The sequence below is a fragment of the Ammospiza nelsoni genome, chromosome 11, assembly GCF_027579445.1.
Source record: "Ammospiza nelsoni isolate bAmmNel1 chromosome 11, bAmmNel1.pri, whole genome shotgun sequence".
Taxonomy (NCBI): Eukaryota; Metazoa; Chordata; class Aves; order Passeriformes; family Passerellidae; genus Ammospiza; species Ammospiza nelsoni.
This window is the reverse complement of record NC_080643.1, coordinates 12,362,326-12,386,446: the sequence shown is the minus strand read 5'-3', so window position 1 is coordinate 12,386,446 and position 24,121 is coordinate 12,362,326. Positions and strand designations below refer to the sequence as shown.

The window sequence follows — 24,121 nt, the reverse complement described above, 5'->3', positions numbered from 1 at the left end:
AGAGAAGAGAACATCAGCTAAACAGCTGTTTTCCACTCACAGCCATGAAAAAGAGCATCAGAAGCTCCAAGAGAGTGACACTGCAGAAACCCATCATGCCACCTCAGACACCCTTTCCTTTTATCTAATACTGTTAGAGCAGATTCTGCAAACAGAGAACTGCTCTGCCAGGGAGAACCCCAGGCTGATGAGTCTGCTGCCTCTTCTGTACTTAAAGAACTCTGGCCCTCACACATGCAACACCTTCCCCTTCAGAAAGCACTGGAATTGTTTTGAAACACACAATGTAGCGTCACCCTCACAAGACACCAAGCTGAGAACAGGAATACTGATTGTTATGATACAATATCAGTCCCTGAAAGGCAAAATACATCATATTTACCATTAGCTTTAAAAAAAAATACCACCCATTTACATAGAATTGTAGCTGGGTTCCCTGCTACGATGCAAACAGCAAAACTCATCAGTATAAAAGGTTTGCAGCAGGAATTAGCTGTTGTCAGGATCATGGCTGAGCACTCTCCACAGTCAGACCCAGAATGTGCAAAGGAAAACAAGGCAGGAGTTGTCAAGTTAAAAAAAAACCTAAAACACTTCCTAAAGGATGAAAGCAATTCAAACTTTGATAGCACTGTTACAAGTTAAATTTGTAATCTCACTTTCTTCTTAGGTAGCTTTAATTGTTTAAGTTTGATTTAGTTTGGCATTGAACCAGTTGTTATACAGAAAAGCTTCCTGAAACAGGAAGGAGTCTTTCTTTTCAGTTGTAACTTTTCTATTAATACCTGTTCTAGTCTGACTCACTTTCTGTTTCTCTAATCTTTATTAAATGTCATTTTACTTACAGCAAAACAAAGACATTATTCATTTAATTTAAAAAAATCACCAAAAAGTAACTACTGACTTTTTACAAAGGAAGCTAAACCATCAAATCTATTGCTACTTGTCCTCCTTTTGTCCTAGAGCTGAAGCTGTGGGAGACATAAATTTACTAAACTCCAGAAAATTAGCATATGTGTTTTAATTCATTACATAGGATTTTTATATGCTCTATTAAAATAAAGAGACAACACTTCTCCTTTAATTGCATTTCTACTGGGATTAGACATAAAATATGTAACAGTGTAAGCATAAAGAAATATACCACAAGCATTGATAATTTAGATGTAAAGACAGACATAACAGAAGCCAGACTCTGCTGAACTTCTGCAGCACATAAGACTCACTAGTGGCACAAGTTTGCTCTCAAGTGTAGAAAAGGTACAAAAAGGCTGCAGTAACTAGTGAGAGAATTAGGGTCACCCCAAAGTATTGAAGTTAATAATTGTTATTTTAATTATAAATTAAAACATGTAAGCTGCTCAGATAATTTCATCATGCTCAAGTGCAGTATTCATCCCTCAAGGACTTACTCCTGGGAGTTTATTAATATATTCTTCCAGGAAGCATTGCCTTGGTTTTGAATTGCTATTTAGGTGGCTTATAGCTAGGAGAACTTGTTTAGAGCATCCTACTTCAAAACTATAAATACCAATGTTTGGCCTCAGGGTTCTGAATTCTTAGCTAATTGTCCCTGCCATGGGAGGGGGGCTGGAATTAGATAATCTTGAAGGCTCCTTCCAACCCAAACCATTCTGTGATTCTATCATTAATTAACCAAGAACATTTGTTGAATTTCCATTTGTTTAATTTAATTTATTCTGAACTTTACTAGAAAACAAGTCTTTGTGTCCTGGAGCTTTTCCTAAAAAATCCCTGTGGTCTACATACTTCTACACATGCAGACTGAGAAGAAATACACAGGAAAGAAAACAGCCAAAACATCTTTTCTGAAGAACTCTAGACCACTGATCTTTGAACAGATAATCAAAGTTGAAATGCACACAAATTACAAATAACCTTATTTGACAAAAAGCTGGGGGAGCAGAGGAGGCATTAGCCACATTAAATCTCATATTATGTGAGCTCAAAGCACAGAACTCCACAGAAAACCTGATAAGCTAAAATCCAAATCCTGTATCTATACTGGCCAAGCAAGACAGGAAGAATTTCCATCCCACATCTCAAATCACAGAGATCAACGCTGGATCTGTTCCTCAATCTGTAAAAACAGCCTGAATAATTAAGGTTAAGATCCCCAGATATCCCAAATCAGCACAGATCTAAATGAGATCAATCCACATCATCTGCTGAACAATGAATAGCTCATTTGGATGTTCAAGGCATGTACAGGCACTTCATTTTATTTAAACATCCATCTTTCAACATGAAAGAGCACAAGTATTAATAAAGACAAAGACTATTGTATGAAGTTAACCTCTATTCTTGTTTGTTTAGATTTTTCTAATACTCAACCCTCATTTATAGTAACAGCTCAGTAATGAAATGCACTCATGACAACTCTTTCACCCATTACTGGGCCAGAGAGGAACAAAGTTAGGATTACATATCCAGAAATAAAGCTAAAATGAAATTTGTAACCACAGGAACTAATTGTGCCTCCAAGAGAAGTTAAATTTAACTAATGTCTGCTGCCAGAGGCATAAATTAAACACAGTTGAATGAAATGAAAACTCTGTTTGATTTTATTGAACTTTTCCCTCTTCTTTTTAACCTAGAACATACAGTGTTTCCTATTTGAAATAAACAGCTATTTTTCATACCTGGCAATTCCTGCCAGAGATAGCACTGGTGATAGAAATGGATGGGTGATTTCAGAATAGTTCTATAACTAATCTTCATTTCAAACAACATTGAAATACACTCCAACATTCTTCTGTTGAGCAAACACTTTCATTCAAGAAAGCCAATTGCTGTGTGTGACTAGGCACTGTCAGGCAGCCACTTGAACATAAATACAGGGAAACAGAGAGGAGCTAGCACTAATTACAGCAATCTGGCAGAGGAGGTAGGAAATCACTACCCCTCAAGCACAGCCTTGTGCAGCAGACCAAAACAGTAATCATGATTCATCTTTCACGTGTTCTTCATCAACACACACATGGTCCTAATTTCACACTCCCATGAGGCAAACTGAAGGCACAATTGTTTTTGAACTTTAGCATCAAGATGAATAATCAATGTTTATCATGCTCATTGCCCAGTAAAACAAGGGCTTTATTTCTGACGTCTGCTCTTCTTGTTTCAAAGCTTTATTGATGCCTTCAAACAAGTAAAAATATTTTCTATTTCCAGAGTCATCAGTAAAACGATGAATTATCTCAATTATTTAGATGTCTGCATTTTGAATTGCTTTCAAGAGAATATAACACAATACACAATCCATGTTGATGTTTGTTGTGTGTACTCTGCAGAAAGAATTCTAAGCCCTGGTGGATGGGTTTGTACCGTTATTACTTACAAACTTGGTGTGACTGCAACCAGGAATTTTGTTCAGATTTACCTCTTTATCTATATCTATATATTCCTGCACTGCATGCAAAAATTATGGGAATAGCATTTTAAACACCTCTCAGTAACACTGTCGAAATAAGTTTTAATTTAAGTAAATTAAAGTGAATTAATGCAACAGACTTCTTGATGCCTATTTCATACCTAGACTCTTCTAAATAGTAAAAGAAGTTAAAACCAAACTAAGTTGGCATCTTTTGTGTTTGTTATTATGTAAGCAGCATCATTTTACAAGAAGCTCACAGATTTTGGCTGGTTCTTTGTTGGTGCCTATTTAGTGTTTCACTGCTTCATCCAGAGCCACTGCACACAAGTTCAGCTGCAGAGGAGTTGAACTTGTGTCTCCAGAGAACTTCAAATTCCACCTGAGACACCAAAGGCAAAGCACTGCTTTTACTTCATTGTAAATAATATATTGGCTGGGGAAGAAAACCATCACTTGTGAGCATGAAGGAACATCTTAGAATAACAGAAGCATTATTTAGGCTGGAAAGTACTTTTAGATCACTGAGTCCAACCACCAATGATGATTTTATGGTTGACTTCCTACATTTTGTAATTACACTTTGTCTGAACAATCCTCCTGCCATTTTGACTAGATATGGTTTTCTCAATGTCCTCCTATCAAGAAAAAAATATTGAATTGAGCAGCTGCTGGCTTAAATCCCACCAGGGGAGGGAGGAGTGGATACTCATTTCGTGGGGTCTTTGGGGATTTTGGAGGTGAAACATGCTGGCTGACGAGCATGAGCCACAGCATATCCCATCTGAACAAAAGAAAACAGAAAGCCTACCACACCAAACCAGTAAAAATGCCTTTCCATTATGCCCTATCCCAGCCTGGTTTAGTTTCTATTTCCAAAAGGCCGTGGAAGGTATCTTACACTGCTGTCTGACAGAGCAGTGAGAAACCAGTGCAAGGAGAAACACTGCCAGAAGTATTTACAGCACAACTCTTCAGAAGCACACAGCTCTGTGCAGCTGTTCCCTGGAATGATGTGAACTGCTTTCTTTAAGGAACAGGCAGCAATTAGGGGCACAACAACAAGGGAAGCAAGTTCAGTCTGCACTGCTCACCACCAACCGTGAAAATCTTAAATCTCTGACTCAAACTCAGGAATTTAATGCAGCAAAGCAAGGCACAGAATGGGCAGCATCAGCTCTCAGTTCTCTCATGCAATTTGAAAGTTTGCCTAAAAAGTTTTCTATTGTTTGCACTGACACAGTTTATTTTTTCCAACATTCTTGTGCAAATAACGTTTGGTAAATTAAAAGCCTTCTCAAAACAACCAAAAAGCTTCCAGAAGTTAACAGAATAAATATTTTCAAATACAGCCCATTTCCCACAAACAATACTGAAATGTGCTGGTCTCATGATAGTTGGACAAAAGCCAAAAGTCTGTAGCCAAAGCAGTGTTCTCTTAACTGTGGGACATGACCCCTGGCAGGAGAATTCCCAGAAAAAAGGTGTTTGGGAAGGGGAAGGGGGAGGAAAAGCAATGCCAAGACAGGTGCAGGAGAGGTGATTATGACTGGGAAGGAAAGGAGCTGCAAATGGTGAAGCTGCTTTTAGAGACCCAAGACAAATTAGTTTGAGAAACACTGACTTGTGCTCTAAACAACAAACAGAATAACACATATCTGAAATAATGGAGAAGAAATTAATGAAACCTGCAGTGGGTGTTTACTGTTTAACACTGCACAGCACACTGTCAAATCAACAAGCTGACTATTCCACTTAGAGTGTGTTTCTTCTTCTGTAGGAAGTTATCCACAACCTCAGGAAGCCCACAGAGCTCCTCACACTTACTGGAATGGTTGCATGAGCACTGAATTTTAGTTTATGCTCAAGCACTTCTAAACTAACCCATCCATTAAACAAGTAAACAGTTTATTTTCATTCATTTTACTGTCTGTGCACTTACTGTGCACACAGAGCCACAGGCTGAGCGGCACAGTCTCTGTCTCATAAAGATGTTGAAAGACAGAAGACAAACAAGAAAATGTTTCAAGAAGTGACTGAAACACGATAGATCAATGAATACATGTTATTTATATTAACATATATATCATTTATATGGGTATGTTCATTCATTCCTTTTGCTTACCGCATTAAGAAATTATGTAGCTTTCAGAGGACAGAACATCAGGGGAAAAAGAAAGCAAAGAAAAATACTTTAGAGTTACAAATTGTATCTTTCAAGATTTTAAGCACATAAAGGTTTTTGCTTCTCCTAAATGAGTAAGTACTTCCAAGTGACACAGATCCAAAAAGAAATTCTTTGCCTTTAAAGCTGAGCAAATGCAATGGCACCTGGAAAACAACTAAAGGAGTTTATTTCCAAAATCATAAATTGTTCCCTAACTATTTTTTGCTGCCAAATTCCTACCTTTCAATCTGGAAACTCCTAGCACAAGATCTTCATTTGATTTCAGGTTCATCCAAAGGAACAGAAAATCTGTAAAAGTAACTAGCACTGATTTCATAGGCTCAGTTTTAAGCTTCAGCCAGAACACAATTCACAATTATGACTAATTCAGGGTGAGTTTTTCACTCTTCATTTCTCAATATAATGCCAAAGTGCACATACACACACACACACAAAAAAAATCACTTGGGTAACTGTCATCAAATGTGGATTAACTGCTTTACTCATAACTGCCTGACCTACAGAAAATTCTAATCTGAAATTTACTGCAATGTTGGACATTTTCATTGCAAACAACCTCAGAGCAACCAGACTACAAATACTCTATTTACAGTACAGGGTGAGTTTATCCAATCTGTAACTTCTGAAAATGGCAAAAACAGCTGCTTTCAAGGAAATCTTTAAAGCAGAAGATCACATAAAGGCTGGAATGTGAAACATTTTACGTAGCACATCTATTTTGTTTAGGTGTATTCAGACAATGTTTCCTCCCAGGTGCTTCTCCTGTACTAGTTGAAAGTCACTGAAATGCTTTGAGAGCTTGTTGTCAGAAAACATGAAATGCCTGTTCTGAGAAAGTTCACTTTAGTTCTTACTTACATGAATGAAACACACAGGCACAAGTACAGAAAATATTACATACTCACAAGAGACCATGACTGCGAAGAATATTAATGTACATTGGTTTTGTAGGACCAACATATAAATAGACCAAAGCCTTGGCTCAGGAGGAGGTGGTGGCTAGGTATTTTAGCAATAACTGCACTGATTAAAGGGCCACAGAACTCATAAAACTTTCAAAGTAGATAGAATTTGGGATTCTTCCATCTTAATGCCTCCCTTTGAAATAACACAATTATTTTGGACATAAACCCCTATTCTCAGGGATTTAGAAATACACAATTGTTTAGAAACACACACTCATCCATGAGATATTAAAACTAAATTCATAAGCAGTATGGTTCTAGACCAGGAATAACCAATGATTTACTGGCCAAACCCCCATATTCTAGCTTTAAAGAATCATTTACCATTCCACCAACAGTGTTTTTAATACTTCACATGAAGCTTGTTTTTACAGGAGATGAAGCAAAAAAAAACCAACTTTCCTTCAAAATAACACAAGCATCTCCTCCCAAAGTTCCCATCCTTGTGAGCTACAGAACCTAAAAAGCCTTGGGCAATGAGAAGCCAGGACTTGAAATGTGGCAGTGGCACGTGGCAATGAAAAGGTGCCTTGGGCACAAGTTCACCATCAGGGGAGCACAGAGAAGTGCTACAGTTATTCCATACACAGCCATGCTCTACATTTTGCTCACCAGAAGTGAGGGCCAGGTTGCTGCAGTCTCAGAACACACCAGATCATGACTGCTCCAGATTTTTGTACTGTGGGTGAGCAAAAAAAACCAGACAGAAAAATGGAGGGGCCATTGTGTCAAACACAAGGCCTAAAAATACTTTTGGGTTAGAAGTGAATGTTCTTGTACACCAACTGTGCTAATAAAACCAGTTACCTTTCCCTACACATCCTAGGAAGAAATCAAGCACTCCTCCCTTTTTCTGTGCCCTCAGTTAATGGAGAAGCTGCAGGCAGACCCAAGGCTCAGCTGTGCTATAGACACAGGCTTTGGTTCTTCTGCTGCTCCACTTTTTTACTCCCACCTCCCAAAATCTCTGCCAAGATTCTTGCTGCTGAACTATGCACTTTTAGGAAATAATTCCTTCTCAAAGCCTCTGTCTAGTCCAGGTCCACAGAGAAGATGAAAATTGCTCCAAGCTTATGCAGTAATACATGGAACAGAGAGGATTGGAAGGTCCAGCGCTTGCTGGGTACTGATGTACGTGGCTGAACTTCAGAGACACAGGCAGATACATTTGGGGGCTGCAGATTTAAAGCTTTGCCTGCCAGGGAATTTTTACACCCCTGGTTCCCCTCTATGGAGTACAGCCATCATGTCTGCAGCCAAAAAACTCCATTTGGAATTGTCAGAAACACACACAAAGCTGCACAAACACTTCTTGCTCACCTGAAGGGTACTTGGAAGAAATAGTAGTAAAATATTCCAACTATACCAGGCTGTCTCTGCAGGCAAACTGGAGCTCTCCCACTCACAGACAAGCAGGAAAAGCTCCACCAAATAATCAACACCAGGAATTTGAACACAACAAAATAAAATCATCCAAAACAGTTTTCTGAAGAAACATTCATGAGAACGTTTCTGAGAACTGCCAACCTTGAATAAAGTTCACCTCGTGATTCACCCACGCCTTCACACTGAAGAGTTTCTGCCATCAGGACTCTTGAGGCTTTTCACAATGAAAAAAAGATGAAGAGAGGACAAAATACATTCAAATTTTCCTGTGTGCTTGTCTATCTTCAGTACTTGAATTAGAAATGCATTAAGTATTGCTGAGTTTTACTGTTGGAAAAAAAATCAGGGCAATGTGTGTGTTTTAAATATATCTGTACTGGCAAAGTCTTTAGGCAGTCTGTGCTATCGAGTCCCATGCAGTGTTTAACTACTATAAAAGGGAATTTAGATACAAGATTTGAAAGAGAGCTGTAAGGTTTGAAATGGTACTGAAACTGCAGTCTGCCTGCATTCGGTTTGCACTACTGACAATCACACCCTATGGATAACCCACTTTAAAATCCACTTGATCAAGCTGAACACTTCCACAGATCCATTTTTCCCTGAGTATTTCATGTTAAGTGCTTTTGGAAACTGGCCAAAGCAAAGGTTACACATCCTATCTGTGTGGTACATGCAGTTCATAACTGCCTTTTCATACTAATTAATTCAGTACTTGACATGAAATGTGATATCTGCTAAAGCACCGACACAACCTGCACCACAACCTGCTTGGGCTTTCAATTACTTCATTGGTGCCATTTGCTTAATTACTATTTAACCACTTGCAAGATTTCCATTCTAAATCTTTGTCTAGAACCTTGGAACACTTTTTGTTCTTTCATTATTTGTTAAATTTGAATTATCTGACTAAAAAACCAAACCAACAAAAACCAAAACCAAACTCACAAACCCATGGCAAAGAATATCTATATCTTGAAAACATTTAATTTTTCAGTCAAATCAAATTTTTTAAAATTAAAAATTTCAAAACTCACTAATAAATAATAATAGGAAATCATACTGTGGGGAAAATTACACAAACATTAAAATCAAATGTCTGAGGTACAAAAGCAGGTTTGCTTATGTACCTCATATGGATCTGCTCTGTCATGGCCTACTCTGACAAGATGCAGGAAAGATACCAAGTCAATTTAGCCTCAGGAAAAATCCCCCTGCTGTGCTGCACTAAAGAAATACCTCTGCTTTCCACACAAGCAGCACCAATAAGATCCAGACTCATTCCACACTGTCCTTACAAGTCAGGGGAGCCTGCAAGGAGGAGATCCTAAATTGTCATTTCATCCATCTCACTAAAATTATAAAAATATATATAGAATATATATATATATGTATATATTTTATACAGAAATTTAAAAAAATCCTTTTACAATCTTACATCAAGCAATGAGCTGCTGAAGTAAGCACAGCCCACAAGAGGCAGGTTTCAGTTCATGTCCTTCCATGAGACCCACAGTAACTAACAGGTTCCACAATGAATCCTTAGATTGTACTTTTTTATCTTCAAAAGGTACAAGCGCTTTGTTTTTACATACAGATTTAATTAATTATTTTTTAACCTACACCTCAGATGATAAAACTGTTCCAAACTGCCCAAATTAAGTAATAAATCTTCACCCTATTAAGGCTTGTTTCCTATTTTGTGTTCCTGCAAAGTTGAAAAAAAATTCTACACACCTGAATAACTTACTTGATGTAGGGTCGAGTATTTCAGGATGTTAATACATTATAAAGATAAAAATTTTCTTTTTTTTTCTGTTTTTTTTTTTGTTCATGTTCCCTGGACATTTAAAATGTAGTTAATTGCAATACTTTAAATACTTCAAAACATAGGGCTGTTAAACACATGAAAAACACACCAAAATTTCTGCTGCTTGAAGTTTCCATTAATAAAGTTTCAGTCCATGGATCTCACACTTTAAATTACATTTGAAGAGGAGACAACCTGAAGAAATGCACTGAGCTGGAGGAACGCAACCAACACATAGGAATTCACACTCTTAAACCCCAACCAATTACAAACACAAAGCTCTGAGACTTTGAAGCAGTTTGGCCACTGCACAGCAACTCATCAAATTGCTGCTTACTTGGCACACAGAGGTACCCAAATACACATTTCTGCTATTCCTTGAAAAGGTTAAGGGATCAAGACTGAAAGAAAGAAAATATGTGATATTAATAAGCAGTATCTGCTCATAAAATACTATCAAGCAAAAAAACATATTTGAAAAAGCTTATACTCTTCTGAAATATTTCTATTACATGGATATTCACAGTGATTTTCCTGAAATCAGACACTTTCACCCTATACCATAGACTGAAGTGATTTGAAATGGAAATATTTCCTGTCCACTCACTGCCAGTTTCTGTTCCCAGAGTGATATAACAGATGACATCCAGTACAATATATTCTTTTATTAACCATAAATTTGAGCCTGCTTTAGGGATTTGAAGTGTTCAGTTTCATGCTGAAAAAATGTAACGTTATCCGCAGACCATCAGCATGTGTAACAAAACAGAGCCACAGGTTATGTGACTTTGATCAAATTATGACAGAATTTCATCTGAATTTAAAAATGCTTGGAAAGCCATTTATACTAATTGTTTAACCTTTTATTTTTAAAGATCCATGCACACCATCTGATTTTTTCTGCAGGAAGTAGTCACTTCTAAGAAATGAAGTCTCCTTACAGAATGACAATGAACAAGTTGTCTTCTGGCATTCATCTTATTTAAGAAGCCAGAATGCAATGGAAGTTTTAAGACAGCATTTAAATACACAGATTAAAAAGTGAAATTGAACCTGTGTTTCTCACAAGCTTTCACTTGACTCCTTTCTATCAGCATTAAACTGAACATACATGCAGCTAATCCTAAAACACTGAACAGGAAGATACAAAATACAATCACATTATTCTAGTAAATTCAGAAGTAGATCCAAAGATCATCAAGCTTCACTTCCAGTAGAAATTATAGCTTTTAACAGGAATACTTGGATATAATTGTAATATTTGGATATGATTGTAAGATATATACATGGAAACAAATACTTTTTTTGTTGCAGTAAAACCACAGTAGGAGGAGAGGGAGGAATCACACCTAGAAATCCAAGTCAGGTTGCCACAGACAAGCACACAGATAAACTACTGGAGCTTCAATGGCTGAATGATATTTAATAAACAATAAATAAAAGATGTAAACCAAATGCAATGTGGTTACACTGAGCCATCATCATCCACAGTTACCAGCATTGTTAGACAATATTGGATGTTATTCTAGCACTTATTTGGGGCTTTGATTCCTACATTTACTGCCAGAAGGTAATAAAAAGAAACTTCTGTCGTTGCAGCTCATTCTTTAGTGAGCTCAATGTCCCATTTTCCAACCTCTGCATGACATTTCACGGCCAGTGGTCCTTAATGAAAAAGAACCCCAAAAGTGAATGGCATGATTACTGAATTACTCTTACAAATGCAACTATAAGGAGAAACCTAAGCTAGCCCAACTTGCATTATTCCTAGCTAATGAATAAAAGATACAGGTTTTGTTTCCTTTGATGTTCTGAAGAAGCATGGAAAAATAACTTTTCACCTGTTAAGGGTCTGGCTGAGTTAGGTGTTTGTTTTTTCTTTTTATTTCTTATTTTAACTCTTTTTGTACTTAACCTATTCCTCTTGTCAGAAGGTAAACTAAGCTAATTATTAAACAGCACCAACATAATTTGTTCAAAACAGAGAATTAAACAATAAAGTTGTAACTATGCAGTTGATCATTTTACTGGTTCTTTGAAAAGTATCTTACCTCAACTTTTTGTAGTAAACAACAGAAAAAGCAAAACCCTAGATATTCTTTCATAACTTCACATAATTTGTGAATCAGTGCCGGAAGACCTCAGCTAAAATTTTGACAGAGGAAAAAAATTGAAAGCTCCTTATAATGGGGAATAATCCTCACCTGCACTCCCTACACAAATTTGCTCATAGACACTGCATTAATAAGGGATGCTGTCTTTAGACCAAGGTAAGAAAAAGAGAGTTAGTGAGACCCTCTGGGTTGTTCTGTAATTTTCGTGGTGAGCTGACCAAATTCCATTCACAAACTGTGTGCTGGCTGGTGAAGTGCCCCCCTTGGGTAACAAATGAATACCCTGCTCTTCATTTCCTGGCAGGAAGGGCTGGATAGCCTTACCCTGAGCTCTGTATTCCACCACAGAGCTGGCTGCACTTCAACAGATGCTGAAGTGATTTCTGAAACATTATCATCTTCTTGCTTGTGAAAAACTCACTGTTAAAAACACTCCTATGAAAAATGTTGAATAATTTATATGCTCATTATACTAACCTCAAACTCTTTTGATGAGATACCTTTAAAAGAGTATCTAAATTAACACAGCTTAAGGGTGGGAATGTTAAAAACATCTGAATAGCTACATGGAACACTGGGCCTAATCACAAAAATAGCCTGGGGATTTCCTGGCTCCCCTGTCCAGTGCCTCTGCCTCCATGCTGTAGTTCACCAATTCTGAACATATACTTAACATAAATGCATGGGGACCTCATTTTATCCATGTCATTGGAATTACTCCAGTTGTGAAAAGGGGAAAAAACAAACAAAACAAAAAAGTAGGGATACATTCAATTCAAGCTGCTTTAAAAATGTGATTTACATTGCAGCTCACAAATAGGTGCATTAAAGCAGGTGGGGAGGGAAAGGCAAACACCAACACCAAAGTGGGAGGAAACAGATGGGAGTGAGAATTTCACAAAGCAGCTTCACTGCTGAGTCAATATAAAAACATATCTACACCCCTGAGCCACAAAAGAGACAAACTCCATAGAAGTTTATAGGAGTTAGGGCACTCCATTCTTTTTCAGAATCCCACTCCAAGCTTTTCAGGGTCTGCTCACACTTATATGGTGAAGCTTAAATCACCCATTTACACCCTGTATCTCTCAAACTTCAAGGCCAAGCCCAGCACAAGATTGAAGACTTTGCCAAAAAGGTTTGTGATTCTTTCCCACATGGTATTTAAAGCTCATCCAGACAGAGCACCCTTTATGCTCAGCAAAAATTGCACAATTTGCCAGCTTCAACTTCCATCCTCGTTTTGTTACCACTGCCTACAACTGGGGGCAAGCCTAGACAGGAAGGTAAAACTGATTCCCATAAAGCTGGAGGAAGAGGAAGCAGTGCAGGCAGGCTTTACAAGGGCTGAGAGACAAGATACAGACTGGCACCTTAACAGCTCAGACAGAGGAAAAGAATGGAATTCTTCACTGGCAGGGCAGCTGTAACCAAAGTTACTCTGGTACCTTTGATTCTTCTTGGCTGGGCAGCTGTAACCAAAGTTACTCTGGTACATTGGAGGGGGGAAAAAATCACAGAATCATTAAGGTTGGAATCAAGGAAGTTTTTCCTGTGGGATAAACAAATTTCCAACTTCACAGCGCACTCCCCACTTCACAAGAACACTCTACTGGTGCTCCAGGATACACCAATGAGACTGAAGACAGCAATTATGAACAAAGCCTAAGCAGCAGCTACTGCCCAGCTGTGGGCCAGCTGTGCCCCCTGTCCTGCTGTTCAGCTCCCTGGCTGCACTTTAGGGTGGCCCCTGCTGAGGACAGCACCCAAACCCTCCCCAGGTGGATGCCCTGGGGAAGTGATGAGCACTGTGAGCTTGTGACCCCTGTCACCAGGCAGGGGCACCCCCAGGGCCACCTGAGGAGAGGCTGGCACCACCCAGCTCCTGCAAGGAGCCAGCCCCAGCAGCTCAGCCAACCCCACAGCATCAAGCCACTTCAAGTATGGAGGAAAACCCCACCAAAACAAAAGCCAAAGTGTTGCCACTGATTTTAATAGGTAGGGTTTAGCTCTTTAAACAAAACAGCCAAATAAAACCAGAAAGAAATCCCATGTTTGAAAGGAAAACAGACTGAAACAGACTGGGGTGTTGTTCCTACAAGCAGATGACAGAAGCCTGCTTGGAGTTTGCTTAAATCACTGTCTAACACAAAAACATCGTGTGACTGTTGTTTCTAAAGTTGTGGTTTTTTGATGCTTTCTGATTCCAGACAGTCACACCTGGAATTACATATGTTTAACTGAGCTGCTGATAACTTATAATTTTAACAATTTAGAAGATTAACTGTTTGATCCAAACATTCTCATATTATGCTTTCTATGAGCTACACTAGGTTCACACATAATTTTAACCTGCATTATTTGGAATGAAAAATTCTCTTTTAGCCTGCATGCAAAATTAAGGTTTCAAAAAGGGGACTTTCACAAATCAGATTATTCTTCAGTATTTTACATACAAATAGCTGAAACTTCAGTATAGATACACAGACACAGAACAAATCTTCTTTCATAAATACCAGAATCCAACCCAGCAGCCTCCTCATCTTGGAATTCCATAACTTTTAAAGGAAAATATTAGGAAACATATGGAAATATTATTCTATAATTACAAAACTCAGAAAGATAAATTTTATAAAGATAGAGTGAACTTTAAGCATCAAAATTAGTTTGGGATTTAGTTTGGAGAACTAAAATCCTCCATTTGAAAATACAAAGCAAAGTTAATTAGAAAACACAGTTTGAGCAAAAGGGGCTCTTGCAAAGAGTTCTTAGAAAGGATCACCTTGAATGTGTTTGATGCTGAGGCGACGCCATAACTTCTCTTCACACAAAAGCAGTCATCTACAGAGCACAACCAGATGTTAAGTTTTCTTTTCTTAGTTTCTGTAAACCTCTGTGACCTCTCCCAAATTAAAAAAGGGAATAGCATTTTTAAAGCCACAGGAGCTATAATTAGTGAAGCATTCTAAGGATTTTCATTAATTCATAGCCAGCCAACCAGGAATTTTCCCACAGCCGTATACAAAAAAAAGTCAGGGAAGTCATTGATTGCTTGGTTGGATTTGAATGTAGTCAGAAGTAAGATCAGAAATACCTAGTCACTCCCACTGATATAAGAGTGAAGAACATAGGCAAGGTCAGAAATTAAAATCCAAGTCTGCCCACCAACCATGAGGAAAATCCAGCAGGGCCATATAGCAGGGGGTATAGCAATGGGTATTACACACAATTTTGTGAAATAAAGGATCATATGGCTAGATCATTCCAAACCAATCATTTGGAAACTCAAAGCCCTGAATGTGCAGCTCCAAGCAGATCTGCAGGCCTGTCATTGCCTTCAGGCAGCAGCCCCAGAGCTGATTGATGCTGTCCAGTTGTTGTAATGTTCACAGCAGCTCACGGCCCTCACACACACTGATGGAGCCCTTTGAACTCCGCACGCTCCTGAACAGCCCCTCATTGTTCCGTGAGCCCGGGAACAGCACCCGGGGAGCGCCAGCCTTCGGTGGGATGCTCTGAACACGGAGGGTGCGGGGAACATAAGGGCAGGATCCAGCAGCGGGAGCCGGCTGGGCCCTGCAGCTCCGCCAGGGGCGCGGGCAGGGGCAGCAGGAGGGACAGACCCCGGGCAGGAGGGACGGACAGACCCCGGGCAGGAGGGACGGACAGACCCGGGGCAGGGGCAGCAGGAGGGACAGACCCCGGGCAGGAGGGACGGACAGACCCCGGGCAGGAGGGACGGACAGACCCGGGGCAGGGGCAGCAGGAGGGACAGACCCCGGGCAGGAGGGACGGACAGACCCCGGGCAGGAGGGACGGACAGACCCGGGGCAGGGGCAGCAGGAGGGACAGACCCCGGGCAGGAGGGACGGACAGACCCCGGGCAGGAGGGACGGACAGACCCCGGGCAGGGGCAGCAGGGAGGGACAGACCCCGGGCAGGAGGGACAGACAGACCCCGGGCAGGAGGGACGGACAGACGCCCGGGCCGCTGGGTCTCCCATCCCGCGCTGCCACCATTCTCCGCCTCAGACAGCGCCCCGCAGGCACCGCCGAGCACTCGCACAGCACCCCGAGGAACAGATCTGACCCACACCGGTCACGGACACACAGTTCTGGTTCTCCTCCATCAACCAGAACACACGTGCCAGAGTTTGTGCTTTCAGGTACGATACCTGATGCAGTATGGAGTCCCCTAGCACAAAGCTACCTCTCACATTTATTGGGGCTCATTGGAGTATGATTGATGTACCCCAAAAGCAGATTTACTGTCTTGCTTGAATAACAGCCCAAAGGGAAACAATAAAAATAGAATGTCTGGAACAATTCTTCAAAGCCAATAGTGACATAATATTGTAATAGCCTTCAAGTGAGAGAATTTCAGAGAATACAGTATCTCCTGGAACATGCACTGATGCCTGATAAAACTCTAATCCAAGCTTTAATTATTTTTAATAATCAAATCAAACTTTGGGAGAACAAATCCCAACCTGCACATTTGACTTTCCTCACACTCCTGGAATCTACCATGCAGAGATGAGAGGTGACAGGAGAAAAATGTACATTTAAAATCCATAAATGGTGTCTGGGACATGACACTGAAAGAACAATTTACTAAGAAAAACAAGTTGAAGCATGTTAAAATAACATTTATACCCTGGTTTTGCTGGCAGAATTTTGGTTAACCAGTGATAATACCTGTGTTTCTGTTGTATGGATATTGCAATGAACCTATCCATCACTGGCATATGCCTGTATTCACTACTGTACTAAGTATATATCTGGTCAAAGTTTTTATGAGAAAATTCCATAGAAATATTGGGTGTCAGGATGTGCCACTCCTTTTGAGGAGAGCTGGGGAAGACAGTGAAACAATTATAAAATACTATAAGGCATGAGAAGATAAAATCCTTTTTCAAGTCTGCACTTAAATTTTGACCCTCAAATAAAGTCTCACATTACCATAACCTAAAACCCAAAGTACTTCGGATGTATTGACCTAACATTCTTTTAGGTTACTGTAACTTAAACTTCCATTCAATCCTTTTTTATAATTCATATAGAGATAAGGATATAAAAATAAGCATTCGTGTAACTCATACTACTTTTATGTGGTTTTTCCTAGGTTTGGTGTATTAATGCATAATATTCATTTTTAAATATAAAAACTGCTATAGGAACATCAGCACTAACCTTAACTTTTAGAAAAATGTATTTCAGATCCACTTCATTGTACTGATAGCAGTAAATATAAAATCAAAGCAATATACTCAAAAAAAAAATTTGTTTTTAAAAACTAAAAATGGCATTCAAGTTTAACAGTTCTGCAGGAATACTTCACACTCCTCTTGTTTGCTTCTAAAAACACATGCTAAATTTATGGGTAGAATTCAGCCTTTGAGCATAATTAAGCAGGCAAGCTCACATCAAAGCTTTGTTTCATCATCTTTAGGCTGATCTGCTGGACAGCCGGTCCTCATTAAACACCCTTTAAATGTTGCAGTTTCAAGTAAGTAACATCCATGTTATATTAACATTACCAAGTAATTAACTAAAGAAAAGCTAACATCAGCTAATCAGGACAGCTTAACATCCTTTCACCCATGGACTATAAAGTATTAATCTGTTAAAGCAGAACTTGTTCTTAAATAAATGTCTCGAGATTTTCAATTAACAAGTCTGCTCCAGCAGTTTCCATACTTGTACTTCGGGAAAAGCAGATTTTGAGGGAAGTAAGGCAGGGAGTGGAGTTCAGCATCTAAAGTAAGGGACACATTCTGGAGAGGAAATCAATCAAATCTGTAACAGTCCCAAGTGACTCCAACTGCAGAAACCCTGTAAAGTCAACAGCTGATAAATTATCATCACATTCAGATTGCCCAGTTCCATGCAAACACATAAGGAAATACAGAATTTTGTTGGAAATAAACAATTTCATTGTTAATACTGAGAGTTAGTTTCAATTACATAAACATGTGTTTCCATATTTTTTCCTCTAGGTCATGTATCTGGATGCTCATTCTGAAAACACAGCATTAAACTGTAGAGCCTCAGTTCATGAGGAAACAGTCATCTGTGACTTTAAACATGAACATATTTATGCTACTTTGTGCATTTTTTAAATCATTTCAATAGGCAGATTGTCATCAACACTTTTTGACACGAGACTAGGAACGGGGTCTCATTCTCTGCTACATTTTTCAATAAATGAAATTCAAAAGAAACCCCCAAAACAAACCCTGGAGGGACCCTGAAGCCAAACTCTAACCAAACAAAAGTGATACAGATGCCTACCTGCATGACTGACCATGCCTGCAAAGCCTTGCACTCAACATGCTGCATTGTATCTAATCACAGCACACAGGAAGCTTTAAGTGACACATCTCATCAATTCTGAAATGCTATCACATTGTTCTGGATGCCAGGCAGAGAAATCTATTGATTCTATAAATTCCAAAAAAATGGCACATAGGGAAGTGCTGGCATCTGCTCTGCAGAGCTTTAAAGCAGCTCTGGAACTGTCTTTAGATTAAAGAACACCCTGATGGCAAATATTAACACCTTCCACCATGCTCCATCTTAGGGTTGTCTTCTGCCTAATACCTTCTAAAATTTTTAAATACTCTGCAAGAGACAATCTGTTTTTTTAACTGTTGGGAAATAACATTAAATAGAAGGGAGAAATTTAAACTTCGGTAATTTCTTAACATTTTAGAGAGTGTTTTTCCTCCAAAATAAAGTTCCCAAAACATGTCCTCAGCTGGAAAATGTATTTCTGGATGACCTAGCTCTGTGCTAGGTAGATTCCTAACTGTGGAGAAGTGTAAGTCTGCTTTGGTATGCTTGAGGAGATAAATGCAGGGACACAGCAGCATGAGCCTAAAGAATAATGAGGCAGGCAGAGGTCCCAATAGTGGAACAGTAGGAAATCTTCAGTGTCTCTGCTCTGAAGTGAAAAGGAAATAGAAAGTTCCTTCCATAAAGGGCACAGAAGGGGACACAGGCAGTTTCAGGGAGAATGCACGGGAACAGAGCCCTCCAGTCTGAGCAGCTTTGCTTAGCAGAGCAAAGGAAGGTACAACTCTCTGCTAACGAGGAGGGGAGGCTTGGTAAAATGCTGGATTATTTATTCCTCCTCATCATACAGTCACATTAAATACAAGCTTTATACTGAACACGATTTAATGCCAGGAACTTCAGAGGAATTAAACATGAAAAAATTTACTCATGTGTGTATTCCCATTAGAATCTACAAAACAACTTGAGAGTGAAGTTGCTCATGTGTTTAACACTGAATAAACGAATCTGAAATATATTCAAATCATCCTCAGATCACACATCTGTCTTCTCTGTGCACCTCGTGGCTTGTTTACAGCATGAGAAAAATTCAGGGTCTACTTTTCCAGAATAGCTCCCCATGTGGACACACAGATTCTAGATTAAAACAGGCCCTTCTCTGAACTACTTCTATTCTGGATAAAGGTATGCATATGAGGTCCCAAGATCATCCATATGGAAAACTACTTTGCAATACTATTCTACTTTAAGCAAATGTCTACCCTAATGTGAAATGATAATGTGGAATGCATCAAAATTTCTATTAAACATCAATGAAAGGAATCCTACACCAAGCAAAGTCAATCCAAATTCTACAGTCCTGAACCCACTGAAATCTGATAATTCTTAGCCACAGTAATGCTACTTGTCCTGGTATTAATTGCTTTCTTGCTACACACATGTAGAGTTTGCAAGACAAATGCCAGTGTATTACCAGAGAAGATGCATAATACAGACTATAAATAGATTTTGTGATGGAAATTGTAAAACAAACAAAAAGTCACATCTAGAATGTGATTTAGTTTTTAGTTTTGAAAACATTAGATATTAACAGTTTCAGGAGCTATGAATAAAACCAACAAATAGTTCCTCATCAAATTCTTTTAACCATAGTCCAGTAATATGCTCTCATTAAGTCAGTTTTTTACTGCTACAAAATATTGAGGATACTTAAAACTGTATTTTGCACAGTGAAAGAAACTTGTGCATTACTTGTGCATGTATGTATATTACCTCTGTGTATATGGAGAAAAATAGAACACAGATTCTCAAAAATAACACTCAAATGATGAAAAAAAGATTCACCATAGGGAACTGCAACTCACATTTACAATTTTAGCAGAGGAGAATACCCAATGTGCATGTATCTAAATGCACATACAAACCCGGCTAGCTACATTTTATTTCTGCTTGAACAACCATTAAAAGTTAAATTATATACTTTTAGATTATTTAAGCCCTTGAGAATTACCTCAATTCAAACACTTCATTTAATGCAAACTAGAGGTTTTTACTTTCTCTATATAAAATGTTAAGATTTACTCATGCCCTTAACACACATTAATTAGACACTACTTATAAATAACCTGCAATAAGAATAACTATTTGAATAGGATACAATTACTTAGGGCTTGTGCCTTTTCAATCAGTCAGTGTCCCTGCAGTGTTTAGAGTGGCAGAGGGGAAGTGGCCTGTGGTTAAACAGAGGAAATACCAAGGAATTTTAATAGAGCAAATAGTCTCTTTACTTCCTACAGGGTACTACTTCAAAGGCAGCCCTGCTCCAGAGCAGACAATGTGTTAGAGGGGCCATCAGTCACTTAATAGCATGTCAAGTCTACTCAAAACTTACATGCAGCCCAAGATAAATACCACAGAACTGAGACAATGGGTACCATCCCGCAGTCATTACTCTAATAAACGCTGCCCTGCCGGCAGTACGGAGGCAATCATGTGCAAGGGTGGTATTGCAAAATCAGACCACAAAATTATAACTACACAATCAGACAAGGTAGCTAATAAATTGGCTAGGGAAGTCTGAACTTGAAGCTGAAAATACAATAGAACCAGAAACTAGTACAAATATTTTAAAAGCTAAAATGGTACATTAGTTGTGAGCAATAAAGACAAAGGGGGGTTACGCTAGTTGGAAAGAATATAAATTTTGCTGATTTAAAAGTCAGTCAAAATCATTGTATTAAAAGAATTACATTGTGATAGATTCCCGTTTGACACACACAATGATATCATGTAAGCAAAAAAATTAATCCAGAACAAACTGCATTTGCATATTTCTGTGCAATACACATTAATTCAAGTGTATTACGAGTCAAGTATTATGACTTGTAATAGTGATAATTTACTTAATAGAAGATGGAAAACTTGACACAAATATAGGTGTTATGAGCCTGCTGAGTACCCTGCCCATGTCTGGTGAAACACACAATAGACGGACCGAGCCAAAACATTTCATTGCTAATTCTGCTAAAAAGACCTAATAGGGGATTCTAAACCTGTAACTGCTCCATCCAACACAAAAGTTTAGATCTTAAGCTTTACCAGGGTTTGAAGTTTGTTTTTTCACACTCTCCTTTTACATATTTCCCGATGCTTTCGCGTTTCTAAACTATGCCCTACAAACTTCTGAACTCTGTGTTGCAGCAACGTTCTCAAAGGAACTGATCTGAACCCAAGAAAATCCTTAGTGACAGTCTAACAAAAAGGAAAAGCAATGAAAGTCAGTTGTGTTCCCTCCAGCGTTCCCGGATCACCACGCTTCAACTAAACCTGTAACCAGCCATCAGGAGAAAGGACAGGAACGAACCAAAACACGCAACTCAAAAGTTATTAGAAGTATATATTTTAAAAAATGAAAAATAAAAAGAATATGAAGAGCAATCGAGAAAAAACACCAAAACACACCAGAAAGGGGAACAAAAGGCAAGGACCAGTAACAAAACGTTTATCACCTTCCTCCCCTCTTCCCCCTCCCGTAAATTTCCTACATCCTCTGTATAATGATCAGGCCCGGAGCTAAGACCCCAAGCCGGCCTCGAATCATTAAAATAACAAAGCCCCCGCGATCGCTTTTATCCAGGTCGGCTCGGGGAAGCAGGGAGCTGGTAAAGGACCTGTTGAGTGACTTCTTCACACTCGCCGGCTGCGAGCCGCCTCTGCCCTGGGCGAGAAACCCATAAATATCCCCGGCCGGGAAATGCCACCCTCCCTCCCGGCCGCAATTAACTTCCAGCTGCAGAGCCCCGGGGCAGCGTTACTTGTTGCAGAAGTGTCCCCAGGGCAGTGCTCCCTCCCTCCGTCCCGCACGCCCGGAGCGGCCGCAGAGCCCCGCAGAGCCCCGCGGAACCCGCGCAGCCCCCGCGCCTTGCGAGAGCCCCGTGCCCGCCGCGGCCGCTGCGCGGGGAGCGGCAGCTCCGCTCTGCCCCGCTCCGCTCCACTCACCCTCCCCGGGCACGCTTCGGCCGCCGGGCCCCTCCTGCCGCCGGCCGCTCCCGCAGCGAGCCGGGCAGCGCCGAGGCAGGCGGCGAGGGCCAGCAGGACGGAGCCGAGCTGCAGCCCCGGTGCCATGGTCCGCAGCGAGCCCGGCGGGCGGCGGTGCTGCCGCCGGGTGCGTGCCGGTCTGTCGGTCTGTCCGGCTCTCTGACTCCGCCGCTGTGTGTGTGTGTGCATGCGCGCCCGGCCCGGGGGCGGGGGGTTCGCCCGAGCCCCGGCCCCGCCGCCCCCGCCCCGCTCCAGCCCTTGCGAACGGCAACAATGGGAGGGAGCAGAACCCCTTCCGGCTGCTTTGCTTTGCTTTGCACCCTGCCCTTCCCGGGCAGCCCCCCCGCTCCCCGGACACCGGCGGGCTGCTGCCTTCCTGCCTTCAAACCAGTACCGGGCCGATCCCATCTTCGTTCCGTGCTGCGGTACCGCATTCCTCATCCACTCACTACATTGCAAGGAACAGAAGTACCAAGGAGATCAGTCATAGATCTTTGACATGATTTCATACATCACAGAATCTATTAGGTTGGAAAACACCTCTGAGATCATCAAGTGCCATGTCCAGTCTTTCCTTAAATACTTTCAAGGGACAGTGGACAGTGACTCTTCCATCTCCCTGGGCAGTCCATTCCGAAGTCCAATCACCCTTACTGTGAAGAAATTCCTCCCAATGTCCAACCTCACCCTCCCCTGGCACAGTTTAAGGCTGTGTCCTGTTACTGCCTGGGAGAAGAGACCCCACAGGCTACAACCGCCTTTCACGTAGCTGTAGAGGGCGATAAGGCCACCTCTAAGCCTCCTCCAGGCTAAACACCATCAGCTCCCAAAGCTACTATTTAATTACTCTTTAATTAAGAAAGACAAGCTGGAAGAATATACTATCATAAAATTTTCAATTGTTGAAAATGCAAAGAAGTTATAAGTGGCAATAAATATTTCAACTTTTTCAACTGGAGTTAATTCTGACATTACATTTTTTGATGAAAACACTTTTCTTTAAAATAACATAAATCACATTTCTGATAAATATCAAATGCAAGGTGGTCTAATATATCAGTAAATTACATCCATTTCCTCCCCTTTTTCTCAAAGTCATGTAAGAGACAGAGCAGCCCAAGGCTCCTCCAAGGCACAGGACAATTCAGCTTGGAAGAGAGCTCAGGGGTCACTAGGCCTAACCCACTGCTCAAGGTAGCCCTAACTTCAGTTTCAGATGAGACAGCCCAGGGCCTTGTCATACATCACTTTTACATGTCACTTAACTCCAGTTATTTTGAAAACCTTGATTTTAGTGCATTCTGTTTGCTCTGTTTGATCTTGGACAAAAACATCCTAATGGAACAGACAAACCCATCAGTATTTTATAAAAGACGTTAGAGTTTGGATTGAAATATTATGTAAAACCACCACTAAGGCAATCAGTTGAAAGGAAACATGACCAGCTGGCAATTTTTAACTACTATTGGTTTTGCACCTATCATAGGTTTTCCATCTTTTGTTACTAGTGGTGAAAATAATATGATAAAGCTTTCTTAAACTGTTTGTTTAAGTTGATGGATCACAGCCCTGGCACTCAGAGTTAGCTTTGAAAACAGGTTTGTGACTTTAGGATGGCTATTGCCCTCCAATGTGACATGAACAGAAATTATATTTTTTACATTAAACATTTTTTTGGCAAAAATTAGAGATTAGGCCATTGTTATTTGCTGCTCTGGGATCAAAAGGTTCTTACTTTTGATCTCCCTTTCCCCTGCAGGCTGGAATTCTGAAAAAGGTAATATTAAGTCTCTAGGTGGAATTCCACTGATTTTATAATGAGATGTTTTTGATGGCCCAGGCCACAATGGAAGTTTAGTACATTTTCTCATTGTACACCACACATTTCTGTCTGGGTATTCCTGCTTTACTTTCTGCTTGCATTACTCAG

At 40.1% G+C, this 24,121-nt stretch overlaps 1 protein-coding gene across 1 annotated transcript in view; it reads right to left on the bottom strand.

Annotated features, from left to right (window-relative positions):
* IL17RD (interleukin 17 receptor D) overlaps positions 1-22,349 on the bottom strand; it is a 42,858-nt gene extending 20,509 nt beyond the window's left edge. The window contains exon 1 of the mRNA XM_059480403.1: positions 22,153-22,349. Coding sequence (XP_059336386.1) covers positions 22,153-22,278 — 126 coding nt within the window. The 5' untranslated portion in view covers positions 22,279-22,349. The remainder of the gene's footprint in view (positions 1-22,152) is intronic.
* Between the last annotated feature and the right edge of the window lie 1,772 nt (positions 22,350-24,121).